The 19,852-nt window shown below is 51.1% G+C and overlaps 3 protein-coding genes across 3 annotated transcripts in view; all 3 read left to right on the top strand.

The window, feature by feature from the left end:
• Positions 1 to 1,004: 1,004 nt before the first annotated feature.
• On the top strand, positions 1,005 to 3,641 carry Hoxd12 (homeobox D12). The gene is made up of 2 exons (XM_028763082.1): positions 1,005 to 1,640; positions 1,800 to 3,641. The coding sequence occupies exons 1-2, from the start codon at positions 1,073 to 1,075 to the stop codon at positions 2,036 to 2,038; spliced, it is 807 nt and encodes a 268-aa protein (XP_028618915.1). The 5' UTR covers positions 1,005 to 1,072; the 3' UTR covers positions 2,039 to 3,641.
• A 4,761-nt stretch (positions 3,642 to 8,402) lies between these two features.
• Hoxd11 (homeobox D11) lies at positions 8,403 to 10,592 on the top strand. The gene is made up of 2 exons (XM_028763085.1): positions 8,403 to 9,177; positions 9,929 to 10,592. The coding sequence occupies exons 1-2, from the start codon at positions 8,403 to 8,405 to the stop codon at positions 10,162 to 10,164; spliced, it is 1,011 nt and encodes a 336-aa protein (XP_028618918.1). The 3' UTR covers positions 10,165 to 10,592.
• Positions 10,593 to 17,876: 7,284 nt separating this feature from the next.
• The window catches only part of Hoxd10 (homeobox D10), a 3,343-nt gene continuing 1,367 nt past the window's right edge, over positions 17,877 to 19,852 (top strand). The window contains exon 1 of the mRNA XM_028763050.1: positions 17,877 to 18,715. Within this exon, the coding sequence (XP_028618883.1) occupies positions 17,971 to 18,715 (745 nt within the window). The 5' untranslated portion in view covers positions 17,877 to 17,970. The remainder of the gene's footprint in view (positions 18,716 to 19,852) is intronic.

The raw sequence follows: 19,852 nt of genomic DNA, 5'->3' as shown, positions 1-19,852 counted from the left end.
CTTATTCCCTCGGGACTTTCCAGAAGGCCCTGCCGCAGGGGCTAAGCCACACTACTGCACACAAGGAGCAGTTACTTTTCCTGCTTCCCTGTTTGCCCAGACAGTGAACCCGAAGCCACCCGCGTGCCTGGAGGCACCAACACAAGGAAGGCAGCTAGCTGATTGTTCCTGTGCGACCGCTCTTCCTCAGCCAGGTGCCTCGGACTTTTCTGCCCCTCCAACGCTCAGCTGGGCATCTAGGAGCTCTGACTAATAGTGAATAGTCACCAAGATGACTCCAGGAGATAAAAGAAATATAGTTTTCCACAAGATTCCTCCGACTGTGGAATTACCTGAGGGGCCTGGATCACAACACTATGGGTATAGTTGCTGGGGACAAACGTCCGGTACAGTGTGAAGAATCCTTAGGTGCCAATTTGAACAGTTTGTGACGCCTTTCACCATTGTTTGATCAACTTCTAGTATTGTCTGTGACCTGGGACTACAGGATCAAGTGAATGGGTCTTTGCTGTCAAGTGCCTTGGGCAGAGGCCACTTTAGAGGCCCTTTCTATAAAAAAGGATTTTCTTGGAACGGCATTGCTCAGATCCGGGAGCAGTCAGTGGCACTGTCAGACCTTCTCCAGTCAAGCCCAGAGGTACCCTTATTGGAAAATGTCTGAATTGCAACTTCAAGTTGGTAGAAGCAAGCCTGCCCCAGGCAGCTGGCGAAATAAGGGCTGAGAAGGCCAACCCAGACCAGGAAAACTCCCAAGAGACACTTGGTCAACCCTCATCCCAATGTCACCGGTTCCTGAAACAGGTCTGGAAATTCTCAAGGGCTTCGCCTCTCCTCAACACGCTTTGGTTCTGCTGGCAGCCTCTTCCTTCGCCGCCGTCGAACATTGCTGGTGTTATCATAATCCCCTGAAAGGGGGTGGGGGTGGGGACGGGTCGGGGGATGTAGGCGGTGCTGAAATGACCGGCTTTGAAGAACCTGCAGGCAAAGTTTCGTCCAATCCTCTGAGCCGGTCCTCTTATTCCGGGTTGTAACTAAATACTGTTGCGAGCACAGCCGAGGCCCTTTGTTGGAGATGTGTGAGCGCAGTCTCTACAGAGCTGGCTATGTGGGCTCGCTTCTGAATTTACAGTCACCGGACTCTTTCTACTTTTCCAACCTGCGACCCAATGGCAGCCAGTTGGCCGCGCTTCCCCCCATCTCATACCCTCGCAGTGCGCTGCCCTGGGCCGCTACGCCCGCCTCATGCACCCCTGCGCAGCCTGCCACCGCCTCTGCCTTTGGAGGCTTCTCTCAGCCTTACTTGACCAGCTCAGGGCCTATTGGCCTGCAGTCTCCAGGCGCCAAGGATGGACCCGAAGACCAGGTCAAGTTCTATACGCCTGATGGAGCCACCGCATCTGAGGAACGCAGCCGGACTAGGCCGCCCTTCGCCCCCGAGTCTAGTCTGGTTCACTCGGCTCTCAAAGGCACCAAGTACGACTACGCAGGTGTGGGCCGGGCCACTCCAGGCTCTACGACCCTGCTCCAGGGGGCTCCCTGCGCCTCCAGCTTCAAGGAAGACACCAAAGGCCCGCTCAACTTGAACATGGCAGTGCAAGTAGCTGGGGTAGCCTCTTGCCTGCGATCTTCGCTGCCCGACGGTAAACGGTGCCCATGCTCCCCAAGTCAGTTTAGGCAGGGACGGGAGGTGGGATATCAGGGACAGTTGTGCAGGGAGGAGACCCACCAGCAGTGGTGAACCTCTGTGGGGCGGGCAGTTGATCTGAGCGAGCTGACATGGGTCGGGGCCTCTGTTTCAGGCCTGCCGTGGGGGGCGGCCCCGGGGAGGGCCCGCAAGAAGAGGAAACCGTACACAAAGCAGCAGATCGCAGAGCTGGAGAACGAATTCCTGGTCAATGAATTCATCAACCGTCAGAAGCGTAAGGAATTGTCCAACAGGCTGAACCTCAGCGACCAGCAGGTCAAAATCTGGTTCCAGAACCGGCGTATGAAGAAGAAGCGGGTAGTGCAGCGCGAGCAGGCTCTGGCGCTCTATTAGCTGCCCACGGGGGACCCGAGGCCTTGCCAAGCCTGTCCTTTTGGACCGAGGCCTGGCTATGGAGGAGGTGTTGGGGCTGGAGATTTCCCTCCCACTCCTCTGGTCCTGGGCGCCCTCCGGCTCAGTCTGCAGCCCAGGAACCAGGAGGAGATTTGGAGATGAGGCCAGTGAAGTCCCTTCCTTTTCAGCCCTCTCTGAGACCCTCCTAGTGTTTGGGAATTGCAATCTAACAGAGGCTTTAAACATTCAGCATGGTGTCTGGGGTCACCTGTCCTTGTCTGTGAAGTTTACATCCAGGGCTCACTATTGAAACACTGTATATGGGCATTTCAGTTTTCAACTTGTTCTTTTTTCTTTTTCTTTCTCTATCTAGCTCTTTCTGGATTAAACAAGACCCTAGCTAGGGCTCCGAGTAGAGGTGCATGTAGAAAGAAGGCCCTGAGACCCCTCTGCAGTGCAAAGGGCTGAGGATAACTCCAGCCCCTTTGCAGCAGAAACCTTTTGTGACAAAGCTAGGCCCTCCACTCTGCAGGAAGGAAAAGGCCTGATTCCACCACAACCCCCATCTGCCCTGAATGATTTGGGAGGACAAAAGCTACCCTAGACCTTCAGACTTGTGGGGGAAAGGAAGGGATACCTTGGAATCTCAGCTCTACGAAGGCTCTCCTGCCGGGTAAAATATGTTGGAAGATCTTCTCAGAGATAGCGAGAGAAACTGGGACTCCAGAGCAAAATAAGGTCTCTAGACTGCCAGGACTCCCCTGCTCCAGCCTCACCTATCCCTGAGCCAAGCCCATGCACTCTGTAACTAGATCCCTAGAACTGAGCTACGGTTAGGGGAGCTGCTGGCCTGTTTTGAGGCTTGGCTGCACAGGGAAGAAAAAAGAGTAAGCGAGGGAGGAGGATCTTCACTCATGCTGTAACAATGACTCTCCTCTCGAATGGATGAAGGTGTCCATATGTCTGTCTTTCTTGAATTTCCTTAATGGATCACCACAAGAAGAGGGAAAAAAAAGCCTCCTTGAGGAGTCTGAAGGAGAAGAGACCTCTCAGATTCTCAGCCTGTGGTGGCTGCTCTTGAAGGACAGGAAGAACCAGAGCTCCCCCCACCACCACCCACCAATTCCATCAAAACTTAGCCAGTGTGCCCTTTCTTAGACTTTGGCCAGCTCTTCTAAAGCTTTTAAGGCCCTGAGCCCTGCCAGGTTTACCCTGAGAAACCTAGGTTTTCTGAATTGTGAAGTTGTTACAGAATCTGTCCAGCCTTATTCTCAGCGACTTCAACCCCGCCTTCCCCTACAATCTTCGCCTCTTCTTTTGAGCTTTAAGCCCCACCCCCAACCCTTAGCAAGATGCACAACATCCCAAAGGCTCATGATTCCTTCCCAAAGTCCAATGGCTTTCCTTTAGCAAAGGTCTCCAGGAACTGGACCTTGAAGGCCATCTCACAAGAACCTTTGAGCCTTGCCCCAACTGACCTCGGTTGGTGTTTTAAATATTATTTTCTGTTCTAACAGTTGCCGTTCATGTTTTGTTTTGATTTTGTAAAATAACATTTCCCTGTATATATTAGCTGCATAGTGAAAATAAATATCCGGGTCCCAGCCAAGTTGTTAGGGGCTGATGTTCATTTTAAAAAAATGCTTTAAATTCTTTTGCAATCTTTTTCAGGCTCTCAAATTCGTTTTTGTTTTTCTCCACTTGGGGTTTCAGCTCTGTTTTTTGCTGTTCATTAAATGAGAAAATGGCTTCTCAGACAGTCAGAAAACAGCTATATATATATTTTTAAAGAGCTACAGACAGAATTTGTGTGAAATATTCAATGGGGGAGTCCTTGGGTAGATGTGGCTGTATCTCAAACACAAAGCAAACTGGGAGTTTGTAGACTAAGGAGTCTCAACTTTGCCTAAATTCTCAAACTTTAAAGCTCACTATTATTGGTGGGGGGAAGGGAGAGTCAAGATTTGAGACTCCTCAGATTTCAAAACAAAACATCTCTCTGCCAAGTTTTGGTCAGAGTTCTAAGGACCAAGCTATGTCTTGGGAAGCTCCTTAGGCAACTGCACCAGGACTTCAGCAGGCTCCCTTGGGAATTCTTCCTTATGCCTTTGGAGCCCAGAGTTCAGTCAAATAAAGCCAGGGCCTGCTTAAAATGAACCCTTTTGAAAATCTTGATTCTTAACTCATAAAGGTAGAAAGTAGCTTCTCACTAGAGAGAAAAAAAAAAAAAAGGAAGACCAATGCATCTCTAATGCTGAATATTCACATTCCAATTCATTTCCTGGAAATCAAATTTGACTTATACATACTGTATTTTTTTTGCAATTAAAAAAATTGCCCACAACAATTGGAAGGTAAGAAGAAAGGGGTTGTGAAGGTCCCCTGGTTGGAATGTTTCCCTATCTGACTGTTCAGGAAGGGAGTGGTCCTGAGCCAGGTTTCTGGAGTCTGAGTCTGTATTGAGAGGTTTTCTCCTAGAAAACAACGGAACAAAGGCAGAAGCCATACTGAGAGACCTTGGGTCCAGAGGACTGAGAAAGGAAGAAGAAACCAGACTTCCCAGACCCTAAAACATTCAGGCCAATTTCCTAGAGAGATATGATGCTAAGCCATTATGTTTTTCTGTAGTCTGGGATGAGTTGTGGGGAGATATTCCTAGAGGCCAGACCCAGAAGAAAATTAGCCTAAGTATAAAATCTTATCTGTCGGTCCGGCGGTGTTTTCCAAATGCACCCCCTTTACTGATCCACACAAATTCAAAGACCACGATGTCTCCTTTCCTAACCGAAGTTCTAGCAGAAATTTGGAACCAGGGTACGAAACAAATGCCAAAGAGAAATGATATTGAAATCTGATAGCTCCCACATCCCCTCGTAGAAAGAGAAATGCTTCTGAAACGCTGCAGTCCATGAGGCCTCTTGACTAAGAAAGAGGTTTTAAAATGAAAAAAAAAAAAGAAAAAGAAAAGAAAAGAACGGTTTACCCTGCTCTTCACTCCGTTGATAGCTCTGGAGGCCGAAAAGGGGAAGCTTTTAAGGGCCGAGGGTTCTCCCCTTGGGAGGCAGGCTAGGGAGGCTTCCTGGATGCGAGCTAGTGGAGGAGAAATCCAGAATCGTTGTAAATATTCATGTCTGGTGGTGGGGGAGGGAGGTGTGCCCCACCGCTGGCCTCTCCCAGCTGCATCCACTCCCCTCAGTGGTAGTGGGGGGCACAGCGCTTGTCCAACAGTCCTTGGACAAAGGTGATCTTCCCACATTTTTTGTTGTTGTTGTTGTTGTTGTTGTTGTTGTTGTTTTCCAGTCTCCACTTAAGTAGGCTCTGCAGGGAAGAGCTCTGGGTGTTTCCCCCACCTCCCCTGCTTTTCTCTTCTTTCGTTTCGTAAAAGAGCATAAATAATTAAAGTTTGGCAGGGAGGAAAAGCTTTCTTGCAGAACTGTAGTGGTAATAAATGAAATGACTCAGAATCCCTTCCCCAGTCAGCTTTTACGAGAGCTGCCAGACAGTGTCTGTTCACGTTCTCCAGATACCAGGGGCGCCCTGACAAAGTTAAGGTCAAGTTAGTGTCTTATCTTGGGTGGCTCAAAATTACCGCATCGCGTCTATGCGCTGCGCAGAAAGCTATCGTTCTCGGAGCTGCTGGCCAAGCCCCCGAAGGTCGTGTGTGCTCCCTGTGTTTCCGAGTAGGACCGCATAAGCAAGGACAAGGACACAACGCTCCGGTCTTCACGGTAGGTTCTCTAGCGGAACGCGCGGGTCCAGGGGCTGTGGATTTTCATGGTTTTTCGGGGTGATGACCAAAGCATAGAGCTGGGGTTTGAGAGCAAAGCGGGTTGGGCCAAGGATGAATGCTGTGGGTGGTATGTGGGGGCGACTTGCACGCTAAGGAGTGGAGGGGGGCCCATCGCCCCTTCCCCTATGTGCTAGCGCGCCGCTGCAGATGGCGCACCCTCCCCTGCCAAAGCGCGGCTCCCGCCGGAGCTGCCGTCGCCATGTCGTTGAACTTGAATGGGTTCCTCCTTTCCATTTCCTTTTTCGGCAGCCAGCAGACTTCACTTTAGGGGCGATGGTCTGTCTTACAACCCACTCGGTGGGGTGAGCAGAAAGAAGGTGGGGGAATTGTTTTGCATCCCAAGACACGCAAATATTGAGCCCCCCCTCCCGCCGCTGCCTTCCGTCCTGAACGACCCCAGGAACACTGTGCTGTGTCTGGGGAGCCATTTTAGGAGACAGATCCAGGGGCGTCGACCAGGGTTCAGAAAGGGAGAGGCTTGGGACTGGGATGGAGATAGGGAGGCAGATAAAAATACAGTGTGTGTCGGAGTCTGGGCTAGCAGAATGGTGTCAACAGGGATCTGGGTGGGGGGTGGAAAATGCAGGGGGGGGGTCACATAGGATGGACATTTAGGTGGGAGAGATCTTGGTGAGCTCCAGCCATCACTGCCACAGACCTGTTTGCGCAGTTTTGGGGAGAGGGAAGCAGGCATGGGTGAGGGCGGAGGAAAGAGGAATGGAGAAAGGAGGAGGAGAAGAGAAGGGGCGATGGCTAGAAAAGAGATATTAACTCAGAACACCCGCCTTTTCTCTTAAGTCGGCTCGGCCCGGTGCGCAGAGAGCACAGGACCCGAACTGCAGCGGCCTGAGGAACGGGAGGGAACCAGCACATAAACAGAGCCGCCTAACCAGGGCATAGCGCTGAAGCCCAGGCCTCTGGGCTGATTTTCCTGGGCAGAGGAATACCGAGAAAGGAGGCAGGCTACTGCCTTTGGTTCTAGGATTTGGATTTAGGGGGAGACTAAGGCCTGGTAACCTGGAGGTGGGAGCCCAGGCCTCTTCTGGACTCCAGGCCCGAGAGCATTGCCCCAGCCAGAAGAGAGTAAGGCTTTGGAGCAAGTGGCTGGGGGCCCTGAAAAGTCTACCTCGGAGTCAGGTGGTGCAGACAGACCCCAGCGGGCAGGCAGGCTCAATTGAGGGCCCCTAGAGAACCAACCAATCTCCCTGGGAGATGCATGACCATCAAATTCAAGGCCTCCAGAGGAGTCTTGGGGATATGCCACGAGATTGCTCACGCTTTAGTGGGGCTCCAACACAGTGAAAGCTCTGAGGGACGTGAACACAGAAGACCGTGAGGAAGGCCAACGCATAAGGGGTTTTTGTCTGTGGGCGGTGAGTAGGGCCCTTATTCTGTGAGAGTGGGACTTATCTTCCTTTTGTTCTTCAGACCCAGCTTAAGCCAGAAAGCCGGAACCTCCGGGTTTCCACACTGATTGAGTATTGAGAGAGGAGAGAGAGGGGAGAGAGAGAGAGAAGAGAGGAGAGAGAGAGAGAGAGAGAGAGAGAGAGAGAGAGAGAGAGAGAGAGAGAGAGAATAAAGGGAAAGGATGGAGGTACTGAGAAAGACTGGAGAAAGGAGAGAAAACGGGACGGAGGCGAGGAGGCCAGGAAAGGAAGAGAGGAAGACAGGAGAGAGAAAGGAGAGGAGTGAGGAATAAGTAAAGAGGTCCAGGAACAGAGGGGAAAACCTGGAAGAGAAAGGGCCGAATGGGCACCAAGGCCCACGTCAAGCCTAGCTCCTGGGAGTCGTTTTTTCCAGGGTCTGCACTCTGGTCCCTGGTGTCAGAACCCAAGAGAGCCAAATCCCTACCAGCCGGAACGCACTCCGCAGAGAAATATGTAAATCAGGGCTCCCTGAGCCCTAGAGAGTGTCGCAATTACGCCCCTTGAACAAGAAGCAACAAGCTCCCAGCCGGTGAGCTACAGAGGGTGGCTGTATCGCGGGGGAGGGAGCGGCTGCAGGAAAGGTGGGGGTGGGAACCTCACACTCTCACACCTAGTCCTCTGTGCCAGGGCCGGGGCTCCCCCCACCGCTCTCGGCTGCTCTCCCTTCCCCCTTCCTCCCCCTCCTTCTCCCTCCCTCCTCCTCCCCTCCGGCCTAGGTCCGGGTACTTAAAGCAGCGCGGGCGGGCTAAGGCGGGCGGGCGGCCCAGTCCGGTGGCGGCAGATGCGCCCAGCGGTGGCAGCCGCCGGCGGCGCGCAGGTGACCGGCCTGCAGCGCAGCCTGGTCAGGGAGTGCCCTGGGAGAGCTGGCGGGAGCTGGAGGCCGATCCGCCCCCAGCGTGCGCGCGTCTCGGCGCCAGGAGCCGTCCCGGGGCGTGTTGGCGAGCGCTGATATAGATATAAGGACATTTCTCTCCATGGCGTCACGTGACATAATTACCACCAGAATCAATCAAGATGAATTGCACGTCAGCGCCCGGTGGGGATTTTTGCTTAGTTGATCCTGGCCCAAGCCTCTTGTGCAATCGATGGCTCAGGTTGGAGGCGCGGGGAGCGGCCCGAGGCTTGCCGGCGTGCACGCCGCGCAGCCATGAACGACTTTGACGAGTGCGGCCCCAGCGCAGCCAGCATGTACCTGCCGGGCTGCGCTTACTACGTGGCCCCGTCGGACTTCGCCAGCAAGCCGTCGTTCCTCTCGCAGCCGTCCTCGTGCCAGATGACTTTCCCCTACTCGTCCAACCTGGCGCCGCACGTCCAGCCCGTGCGGGAGGTGGCCTTTCGCGACTACGGCCTGGAGCGCGCCAAGTGGCCATACCGCGGTGGCGGCGGCGGCAGCGCGGGGGGCGGCGGCGGTGGCGGTCCCGGCGGGGGCGGTGGCGGCTCCGGGGGCTACGCTCCCTACTACGCCGCGGCGGCGGCGGCAGCGGCGGCGGCAGCGGCAGCCGAGGAGGCGGCCATGCAGCGAGATCTGCTCCCGCCCGCCGGCCGCCGGCCAGACGTGCTCTTCAAGGCTCCTGAGCCGGTGTGCGGCGCTCCCGGGCCGCCGCACGGTCCCGCGGCCGCCGCCTCTAACTTCTACAGCGCCGTGGGTCGCAACGGCATCCTGCCCCAGGGCTTTGATCAGTTCTACGAGGCGGCGCCGGGACCCCCCTTCGCCGGCCCGCAGCCCCAGCCCGCTCCCGCGCCGCCGCAGCCCGAGGGCGCCGCTGACAAGGGCGACCCCAAGCCTGGGGCTGGTGGCGGCGGGGGCAGTCCCTGCGCCAAGGCGACTCCGGGCCCGGAGCCCAAGGGGGCGGTGGAAGGCGGCGGCGGTGAAGGCGAGGGCCCCCCGGGGGAGGCGGGGGCCGAAAAGAGCGGCGGCACAGGTAGGCGCGGGGCGCGGGCCGAGGGGCTGGCCCGGGGCGGTGGAGGGGGGGCGGCGGGGACCTCCCTCTGCTTGCGCCGTTTTATGTGCTACTTTATAAGCATTCGAGGGGGTTTATACATCCTATAAGATTTCCCGGGTCGTTGTAAAGCGTGTTTATGATAGGAAACCAATTTAGGTGGGCTTAAGGTAGACTTCGAAGACGACATTAATCGCTGTAGAGAGCTTTCCTTCTATTTGGGTGGGGGTGGGTGAGTTGAGGACCTTAGAGGAGGGAAGGACATTTGGAGCCAGTTGCTGAGTGGCAACACGAGAGCCTCCTGCCTTTCAGGGAGGAGGTAGGGGATCTTCTGCACTGGACTTAACCTAAACCTCTGGCTGGCGCTCAGCTCAGAGTTGAGCAGATGCCCCTGTGGGCGCGCTCCTGTCTCTCTCCTTCCTTTTACGTTCCAGTTCAGAGTCCCTGGCTTGCCATCCTTCTTCCCTTCTTCCTATCTCAGTGCCAGCCTGGTGTGTGTGTGTGTGTGTGTGTGTGTGTGTGTGGTGTGTGGTGTGTCTCCAGGCGTGAACACATGTCCACGCCCGCACTCTCCTGTGCCCGCCCATATATCATCCCCCACGACGCAGGCAGGGCCTTTCAACGGCGGCAAGGGACGTCCCTAACTGGGCCAAGGCCTGGCTCTAGTTCAGTGACCAGAGCGGGTGGGGGCAAGCAGTAGCCTCTCTCACCCCTTGGTTTCTTTTCCTTGCAGTGGCCCCGCAGAGGTCCCGGAAAAAGCGCTGTCCCTACACCAAGTACCAGATCCGCGAACTGGAACGCGAGTTTTTCTTTAATGTATACATAAACAAAGAGAAAAGACTCCAACTCTCGCGGATGCTCAACCTCACTGACCGGCAAGTCAAAATCTGGTTCCAGAATCGCAGGATGAAAGAAAAGAAACTGAACAGGGACCGTCTGCAGTATTTCACTGGAAACCCTTTATTTTGAGAGCTCCAGGATGTACCCCCTCCCCAGAGCCCCACTCACCCACACTCCTCCCCACCAGCCTGCCCTCCGCAGGCCCAATGTCCTTGGGTTCAATGACGCCTCTTCTCTGTGGAACTTCACGATTCCTTCTCGAATTCAACTCCGGACCTCCCAGCGACCACTACAGCCTGAGGAAGAGGCCCGGAACTTGGCTGAGCGGATCCTAATAAGGGGAACATGGTAAATGCAAACATCCCTTTACAATTTTACCGCCAATGTGCTGTTGTTCCTCTTCTCCCTCTTTCCAAGTCCTCGTGGACGCGGCGAGATCTGTAGGGAGTTAGGCCATGGGGCTAGAAGGAGCTGGTGTTTTGTTTTGAGTTTAAGAAATCCCTTTCTTTCCCTTCAGTGAATACAGATTATTTAAACTCTGGGAAATGTACCTTTGGGCATGAGTCACTGTCTTTTTGTGTGTGAATAAATGGTTTCTAGCAAAATGGAGGTTACAGCTTCAATACACTGCATGGATTTTACTGTTTGAAGAAGTTTAGTGGCTAATCAGGCTGTCTTAGTGACCAGAACCCCCTTCCCCATGCAACTGAAAGCCCGCTGGGACACTTTTTAATCTCACCATAATAGGAGTTGGTCCTTCACACCCCCTGTAGGCTACACTGGCTCTTAAAAAAATCACATTAGTGTTACATTTCTGAATTGATGATGATGTGATCCAGCAATGATGGTTGTCTCCCCCCACCCAGGCGATGAGATTGAAGCAGTAGGAATCTAAGAACAAATTCTCACCCCACCCCCCACCCCTAGTCTAATGAACTTGGAATTTTTGGAAAGACAAAACAAAATTTAAAATTAATTAGAAGATCCAAATGATCACTTAGCATGGTGACAAGGAGCCAGGTTTCCTTAAGAAGAAGGTAGAGAAAAGCCTCCATGTGAGGCGGGGGAAGTTTGTTAAGAGGAAGGTAATAGGTACAGGGACCTGGGTTCTTTCTGGTGTCTTAGTGAGCATGAAGCAGGGACTGTGAGCCCCCCTCACTGGACTAAGGCCAGGGGCTGCAAAACTGCTTCTCACCACATTTATCGCTTTAAGTTAAAGAATGTGGTGAGGGCCCCAGTGCCCTTTATGTCACAGGACCAAGCCAGGCTGTTTACAAAACCTTGAACTGTCTAGACAACACCATAAAACCCAAAGTTCTAAACAGCTTAATTGGGTTATATTATACACCTTCTGGTGGGCCCAAAAGAGATTTCCGCAATGTGCAATAAACTGGAGATGTGAGAAAACCTCCTCTTGATCTGACAAGAGTGAAGTGGATCTTATGACTCTTAACCTCTCAGAAGTCCAAAGTCTAAAAATAAATCCATAAGATGCCCAGCGCCTCATGCCTCTTCTGAGGAAGTATGCTTTTTAAAATATGATTTTTTAAAATTGTCAAAGCTTTTGGGGGGTAAAGAAAAACATAAGTGCATAAGTGTATGCCTTTGAACTTCCAAAATGTCAAGGTCATCACCTTTAACCTCTCTGAATAATTAGGCGCCTTAAAGTTCTTCTGTGATTTCCAACCACCACCCAGTCTCATAATACAGGCTCACCCCCCCCAGACCCACACACGTATTTATGACCATACAGAATCATACTGGGGGTTCATCATAAATCTAAGAAAATTTCTAATTTCAGGATCAATAACCATAATTTCCCTCCAAATATTTGAGTAATTTAATAGCAGCTGACTTCTTAGGGAAAAAAAAACACTTGTTAGATCAAAATGCCTATTAACTATTACTAGAGCTAGAGTGTGCTGAGAATTTGGGAAGATGTTAGAAAGAATTTTTCTTCGCTGCAATGAAGAGCTGCAGTTTTTAAAACGACATTTGAGAGAGTAAATTCTGATTAGGATTACATTATCTCTAGCATTTGAAAGCAATTTGCCACCCTGCTAAATAAACTCTGGCACTTTATAAGATATAGAACAAAATAAAATATATTTATATTGTTTCATAAACGCATGTCTAAATCTTTAGTAAGGGATAAAATAGAAGCAAAGCAGACAATCAAAGTATTTCACTCAGAAAGAGATTTTTTGTTTAGAATTCTGGGCATTGGTTTACCTGTAAATTCCCTAATAATATATGACCTTTCTGGGATCATACTATTTGTTTGAAACAAATCACAAAACTGGTTTGTTTCTTTTTCTTTATCTTTCTTTTTTCTTCTTCTTCTTTTAACTGCGTCTAAATGTACAAGCTGTGTGCCAGCAAGCATACTCCAGGCAAAGGAGAAAAAAAAAAAAAACTATTTTCCGTTTGCAAGAACTTCTACAGCCACACGAGGGCGCGCTCACGTTCCAGAAACCTTATTTGCCAAGAGGCTGCAGTACCTTTTTTTTTTTCAATCCTAGATTCTAATAAGGAATCTTGGCCCGCCCGTTAGAAACAGGCAGTAGTTAAGGTGTTTGCTATTTGCTTGTTCCGATCAGCCAGTTTGAGAAGTTGTAGAGAGACAGGAAAAGAGGCAACCAGTCTTTTGAAACAGGAGATCCCCCTAATCCTTGTCTCCTTAAAGCCGCCGTGAAAAATACCGTGGTATATAACCTGATGGTGTCAAGAAGATATTTTTAAAAAGACAAATAGCTGTGGTTTGAAATACGTCATAGCCACTGACAGTTAATTAAATTAGGGAAATCTATTTTCATGTTAGTTTGAGTGTGGAGAGCGATGACAAACATAGGACCCCTTCCCATTTTCCCCAAACCGCAAGCGTCTTGTGAGCTTTCAGATGGCTGGCATGATTAAACGGCTTTTGTTTAAAACAGATTAGGGCGTTGGCAACTTAGCTGAGCGTGTACTTAGAAAAAAAAATGAAACTCCATGAGGACCATGGGAGTCGTTGTGTGCAGAGGATTCCAATCCATGAATGGCTTGGTGCTACCCCTGGCTACCCCAAGGGCAGAGAGGGCTAGAAATTGGGGTGCGGGTGCTAGACTGGACCAATGCGGCTACTGGAGATAGTAGACTCTTTGTGAGGACGTTTGTATTTTAAAGTGTCGTCAATGGAAATGCATTTGAAGTAACAGGCCACTGTACTTGACAGAATCCGGGCCACCTTTCCTAGCTGCCCGCTGACCTTGAGGTGCGCAGTTTGCTTTGGACACTGGCTCTTACAAACAGTTAAAATTGATCCTGTGGTTCACTGCTCCTGCAAATTCCCAGATACTGGGGAATGTCTATGTCCCCTTCGCTTGCATCCTTGCCCGCGGTCCACAAGTGTGAAGAAAGGGCTCAAAGGAAGGATGGCGGCTCCCTCTCCGTTTCACCCCTAAGTTCCTTGTTAACAGCCTGCAGCCCCTGAAATTTCCACTGACCTCTGTCTCCCTCCCTCCATCCGCTGAACCTCAGGCTCTAGGGCTTTCTTGTCCGCTAGTTCTCCCGGTTTCCCGGAGCTGCCTTTGGCTTGCGGGAGGCTGGCGCGCCATGACTCCCCGGCTAGGAGCCAGAGAGAGGCGTGGGTGTTCCCCGCGCGGATGCCCGGCTCTGCCTGTCTTGCTGCCGGTCGGCTTTGCTCCTGTAAAGCGACCTTTCTCAGGGCCTAACCTCGGTTTCAGTCTAATGGGGTGAGACCCCCCCTCTCCAAATGTCGTTGTGTTCCTTTGTAGGCGGCTCCATCGACCGCGCATCTGGCTGTGCGGGGCCCCTTGGCCTTGGCTGGCAGCCGCAGGCGGACCACCGCTGCTGCTTGGTCCAGTGTTATTCTTCCCGGCCGCGCTCGCCCAATGTGGTCCTGATATGGGCCAGGGGATGGGATCAGGGACTTCAGGGGCTGAAAAAAATCTCCCCTTCTTGGGGCCGGCTAGAGTGCATGGGGCTCCTTGACGGCGGCCACCGATTCTGAGGCGCTAAGTTCTCAGATTCTGAAGTAGAGAGGAAATGCGCCAAGTAGGAAGCAGTCTTTTGTGTCTGTGTAGAGAGAGGCTCGGCCCTTCTCCATCTCTTTCGCTTATCTCTGTAGATCCCTTACCGAGTCCGTAGTAGACTCCCATTTGCCCCTTCCTTTCCAATTGCTGCCATAGTGCACAGTGCAACCCAGACGGGCGCCCTGGGGAGGCAGCTTTTAATTTGTCTCTATTCACTCTATGTCCAAAGAATGACAAAATCCAGTGGTAGCTCACGGCTCTAATTCAGGGAGACTCTAGGAGCCCATAGGTCTTCTTAGGCCCTGAACCTCTACCCTACCCTCCCAAAGAAGACAAGAGAGTAAAGATGCAAGCCACATTATTATTTTATTATTATTATCATTACTATCATTATCATTATTACAAATGGTAATTTCTTACTAAGCCGACCTTTTTAATTTTTTCTCTGGAAAAAAAAAACTGCCAGGGAGACAGGCGTCTTGGTACAAATATGGGTATCCATCTCTTTAACGATGTAATATTGACTTATTATTAATATTAACTGCTCTAAAAGATCTAAAGACGACTTAAAAAAAACTAGCCACTACATTAAACACTCGAAGCAAAATAAAAGTTGGCCTTTAAAGCTACTGCCTTTCCCTTCCGTTTGCTTTGTGTCCGATCTAAGATCTGAAGACACATTTTCTGTCCTCCTTTACAGGATTTTCATTTTGCTCAAGTTTTAAATTCTAGAAATTTAACATATTGACATTTTTGGCCCTGAGGAATCAGTCTGAAAGCATAAATTCGAAAGAGAAAAAGATTAGAATTTTGAGAGAATAGATGCCATTTTTTTAAACTGGCAACCCCCCCCCCCCCGCCTTTGAGTGAAGGTCTATTTAAACTCCAATCTAATATGAGCTGACTTTGAGCTTGAAGCCATAAGACTCTGAAACAGAAAGACCCACACAGAAAGAAGGCAGAGCTTGCCTCTCTTACTTCACTGAAGACTTACCAGCTTAGAAAGGAATTGCTTGTTTTTAGACTGGGTGTTTTCTTCGTGTATAAATAAAGATTATGAAAGGGCATTTGATGGGCATAAAATTCCTGATTAGATCGAACAGCTCTGCATTGCTTGAGATTAGGAAAATTTGGCAGTGGAAATCTGGGCAGCTCTCCTGGCCCGAGATGCAAGGCAACACAATGCTAAAACGCCAAGCTGGCGTCAGGGCGACTGCCGAGAGCAGTGCAGCGGGCACTTTGTTCAGCTCTGGTCATATTTAGCTGTAGCTCAGAATTTGATAGCCACAATGTAAAAAGGGAAAATTTGAGGTGCTAATCAGTTACTGTTAGGTTTGATCAAGATCTTAGCAACTTAGGGACAAAAGTTATTTTGTCCCCTATGCCTTACTTAACACTCCATACCCCCTCCCCAGCTTAAAAATAGCCACCCCTGTAGAAAGGTAATGTTTAAATCTCGGGCTCCACCACCGGGGTGCAGCAGCCAGAGCAGTTAGAGGCGCCAGGCTTTAACCTGACAATGATGTTGTATTTGAACAGCTGCGTAAAGGTTTAAAAGGTCTGTCTCATTGCCACCGTGGAGTTTTTTAAAAGGGGTTATTGTTTGGGCGAGGGCACTGAGAGGAGACTAGCCAATCGGTCCCAAGGCCGAAAATAACCTCCAAAGCCTGTTTTCATCAGGCCAGGAGAAATTCCTTTAGGGGAGGGAGGGGGACAAAGGACTTTGCTGGGGTGTGTGTGAAATGTTTTTGTGAAAGAGCAACTAGGTCCCCAAGAACGCTGAGGGCTCCTTAAAGAGCATCGAACCCCACAGAAATGTTCTGTTGAGGCGGAAAACAGATTTATCCACAAGTTCAGTCTCTGGGCCTGAAATCCAAGGCCAGCCCATTCCTGGGCGAATGTGGGAGAAGGGAACACAGATGTCTTCTACGACTGGGAGCTGGTTCACGGTCACAGTTTCCGGGTCCGTTTTACTTTCTTGACTGCCAGGAAAGGGACCCGGAAGGCCGAAGGACGGCTCCCCCACACTGGCAGGGCCTCTGGTCCAGGGCAAGTCTTTGGAAATCAAGGTTAAAGCTCCCTGCTGCTGTCCTAAGGCCCCGGGCTTCCGCAAGGCGGCTCGCCGCCTGCAACCAGAGAAGAAAGGAGGAAGTTGTTCAAGTTTCTCATAAAACTCTGAGTTTCCACGGTGGTTGTGGCAGTGGTTGTTCTTTAATGAGCCGGACCACAACCTCAGACCATATCCTCTTTATAAAACTTTCCCTCACCAGAGGAAACGGAAGACTAAGACTCTCCTGTCTTACTCCCCTTCTTGTCCAAACAAAACCTTGTCAAAGAATTTTAGGGATTGTCCAAAACTATAACATTTAACTTCTGACAAAACTATAGCTTTTAATATTTGACGATTTGTGTTAAAACAAAAATTGACCTTCTTGGTTAGTAGCGAAGGGGGAAAATCAATAGTATAATTTTCAATAATTCATAAAGTGAACGCCATTATGCTAAATCTTAACTATTAATCTTATCCTTTACAAAGTCTCGATTGATTTGTTAATAAAATATCTTCCCGTTTGTGGCAACAGCGGGTATAACTCTTTAAAAACCTTCAGAAGCAAGAAAATTACCAAGTAGCCCAAGAATGTAGATGAGAATTTTATTGATCGCCCTGATTCTTCTTAATATGTATTAATAAATTCCACAACCCTTTGTACCTTGCACTTGTCAGAAACCAATGCTTTTACAAATCCATAAAAGGAAAACATATTTTTCTTTGCAGAAGATCTAAATGACACGTTTGCTTTGCTCTCTCCATTTTTTTTTCCTAGCCCGGTTTTCTAAAACTTGTGGAGTCCAGGGGTCAGAGTTTTCCCTTTTCTTTTGAAAAAATATTTTCTTTTTCCCTTCCTTTCTCTCTGCCCAGTGTTATCGGGGGAAAGAAATCTGGCTTTAGCTGTCTCTGGGAGCGGGAGAGACGCTTTCTAGGATAGGGAATGGCTGGCGAAGGATTATCTCCATGCTAGGAAGCTCCCAGCGGCCGGCCCTTAAAGGTCAGGGTGTGGTTACTCTCAGAGTCAAGGCTCCAGGAGCTTTTGGGTGCCGACCCCCGCCCCCTAGTTCTGAGAGAAGGATCTAAGGAGAGGGTAGCTACGGGCTGGAACCATCAACCGAGCTTCGGGTTTGCCCAGCTGCTTGGTGGCCTCTCGACCCTCGCGGCCCTACTCGCTAGTGCTTCCCCGACACCTTGTTCCAATCTTTGCACTGGAGATTTACACACACACACACACACACACACACACACACACACACACACACACCTTTGAAACCCGAGGGAGGGATGTTTCCAAACTAGAGGAATCGGACTCACCTTCCTGGCTGCCTAATACTAAATTAACCAGCCCGCGCCCCTATCCCTTCCTTGGAACCGGCCCTCTTGGGCGCGTTCTGCCTGGGTATGTACAGGGAAAGCGCTTCTGTGAGCAGGCGCCACAGCGCTCTGACTTCCCTCAGTGCGCGTGTCCTCCCGGAGACCCCTCGAATCAAGCCTTTCCTTCCGCTGGCGGGACCCGGTGGCTGGGTGGGGGACTCGAGTGGGGCAGGCAGGCCGGCCAAACAAGCCCCGGGAGACAGGCTGGCCGGCAGCAGAGCTCTGGGCCGGTCGTCTCCAGCGCGCACTATCACAGGCGCTTAGTAGATGTCGCTGTTGTCCGTGCTTACGCGGCCGGCCGGCCGGGCTGTGGAACACGTGACCTGCAAAGAGGCTGCGGCTCAAGGCCATTTTCAAATCTCATTGGCTTGGTTGTCATGTGGTCGGCAGAGGCATCCACAATTACACCGGGAATGTTTTCCTAGCGATGTCAGCCTACAAAGGACACAATCTCTCTTCTTCAAATTCCTCCCCAAAATGTCCTTTCCCAACAGCTCTCCTGCTGCTAATACTTTTTTAGTAGATTCCTTGATCAGTGCCTGCAGGAGTGACAGTTTTTATTCGAGCAGCGGCAGCATGTACATGCCACCACCTAGCGCAGACATGGGGACCTATGGAATGCAAACCTGTGGACTGCTCCCGTCTCTGGCCAAAAGAGAAGTGAACCACCAAAATATGGGTATGAATGTGCATCCTTATATACCTCAAGTAGACAGTTGGACAGACCCGAACAGATCTTGTCGAATAGAGCAACCTGTTACACAGCAAGTCCCCACTTGCTCATTCACCGCCAACATTAAAGAAGAATCCAATTGCTGCATGTATTCTGATAAGCGCAACAAACTCATTTCTGCCGAGGTCCCTTCGTACCAGAGGCTGGTCCCCGAGTCTTGTCCTGTTGAGAACCCCGAGGTTCCTGTCCCTGGATATTTTAGACTGAGTCAGACCTACGCCACCGGGAAAACCCAAGAGTACAATAACAGTCCCGAAGGCAGCTCCACTGTCATGCTCCAGCTCAACCCTCGTGGCGCGGCCAAGCCGCAGCTCTCGGCTGCCCAGCTGCAGATGGAAAAGAAGATGAACGAAACCGCGAGCGGCCAGGAGCCCACTAAAGTCTCCCAAGTGGAGAGCCCCGAGGCCAAAGGCGGCCTTCCAGAAGAGAGGAGCTGCCTGGCTGAGGTCTCCGTGTCCAGTCCCGAAGTGCAGGAGAAGGAAAGCAAAGGTCGGTATGAACAGAGTTGCCACCCCAGCGGGGCGTGCAGTCCGGTAAAACCTCGAAAAGGGAGCGCTCGGGTGCCCAGAGCAGAGCCCGGGCAGCGGAGCCCAGAGCCCAACTCCGCAGGTGCTGCTCCACCCGGCTTTTAGAAGGGAGACCCCAGCCTTGAAAGGGTCCCGGCTTCTCTCCGGCTGCTCCGGCCAGACCTGGCCCCACGCTGATGGCGCCTGGGCAGAGGAGAGGCTTGCCGGGTGTATCAGTCTTGAGCCAGATCCGAAATACAACAAAAGAGCTAAAAGGAGACCAGCCGCTTGTAAACAGGGCTCCAGTGCCCGCTTTTCTTTGGCTCAGCTTTGCAGCCCTAGTTTTGCCTTGAACCCAGGGATCATTTTAAGGTAGCCCAAGACACCGTGTTTGCGTTCAAGGGTTTGCACCCCGCATCCTGCGATCTAAGAGGGGAAGGAAATGGTCTGGCCTGTTGGTGCTTGGGTGGGGAAGCAGAGGACTTCTTGCCTTTACTGAGATAGGTAACCTTGGCTTTGTCTGGGGAAAGTGCCGCAGGCTTTGCAATCTTCTACAAAGAGGGCAAAGGCGGCGGAGGAGGAGAACGGATCTGCATTGCCCACCTAGGGCTGGGGTAACGCAAAGAACCAGGGATATGGGTTTCTAAGAAGGAATCTTGAACCCCCACCCCCATTTCTGCAGTCTGCCCCTTAGTATCTACCGGTGAACCACATTTCTGGAGGAAGGCTTTTGTGTGAGAGCAAAGAAAAATTGAGGAAATTCTGGGGGGAGGGGAACTGTAACAATGCCCAGTCAGGGTGGAGAAGGTATCCTTGCTTCCTCGGTTATCTCTTGAAACAGCCTGGGTCCCTATAAACATGGTTGTGGATCTCCTTGTCTGCCTAGGAGGAGTGGGTAAGAAGCGGCCGACTTGGGGCCTGGGAGCAGCAGGGAGATTGGTAGATGAAGCAAGCTATCTATGGTTCTTTCTTGTGGGCTGATGGCTTAGAATTTTTTTGGGGGGGGAGGAGGGAGGGAATCCTGTAAAGTTTGCTATTATAGTCACATTTTGTGCAAGCCAGAAAGTTGTGTAGCAGAGAGAGAGAGAGAGAGAGAGAGAGAGAGAGAGAGAGAGAGAGA

This window comes from Grammomys surdaster, unplaced genomic scaffold (assembly GCF_004785775.1).
Source record: "Grammomys surdaster isolate TR1022 unplaced genomic scaffold, NIH_TR_1.0 136, whole genome shotgun sequence".
In the NCBI taxonomy this organism is placed as follows: domain Eukaryota; kingdom Metazoa; phylum Chordata; class Mammalia; order Rodentia; family Muridae; genus Grammomys; species Grammomys surdaster.
The sequence above is the reverse complement of the archived record's forward strand: the minus strand, read 5'-3'. Positions and strand labels throughout refer to the sequence as shown.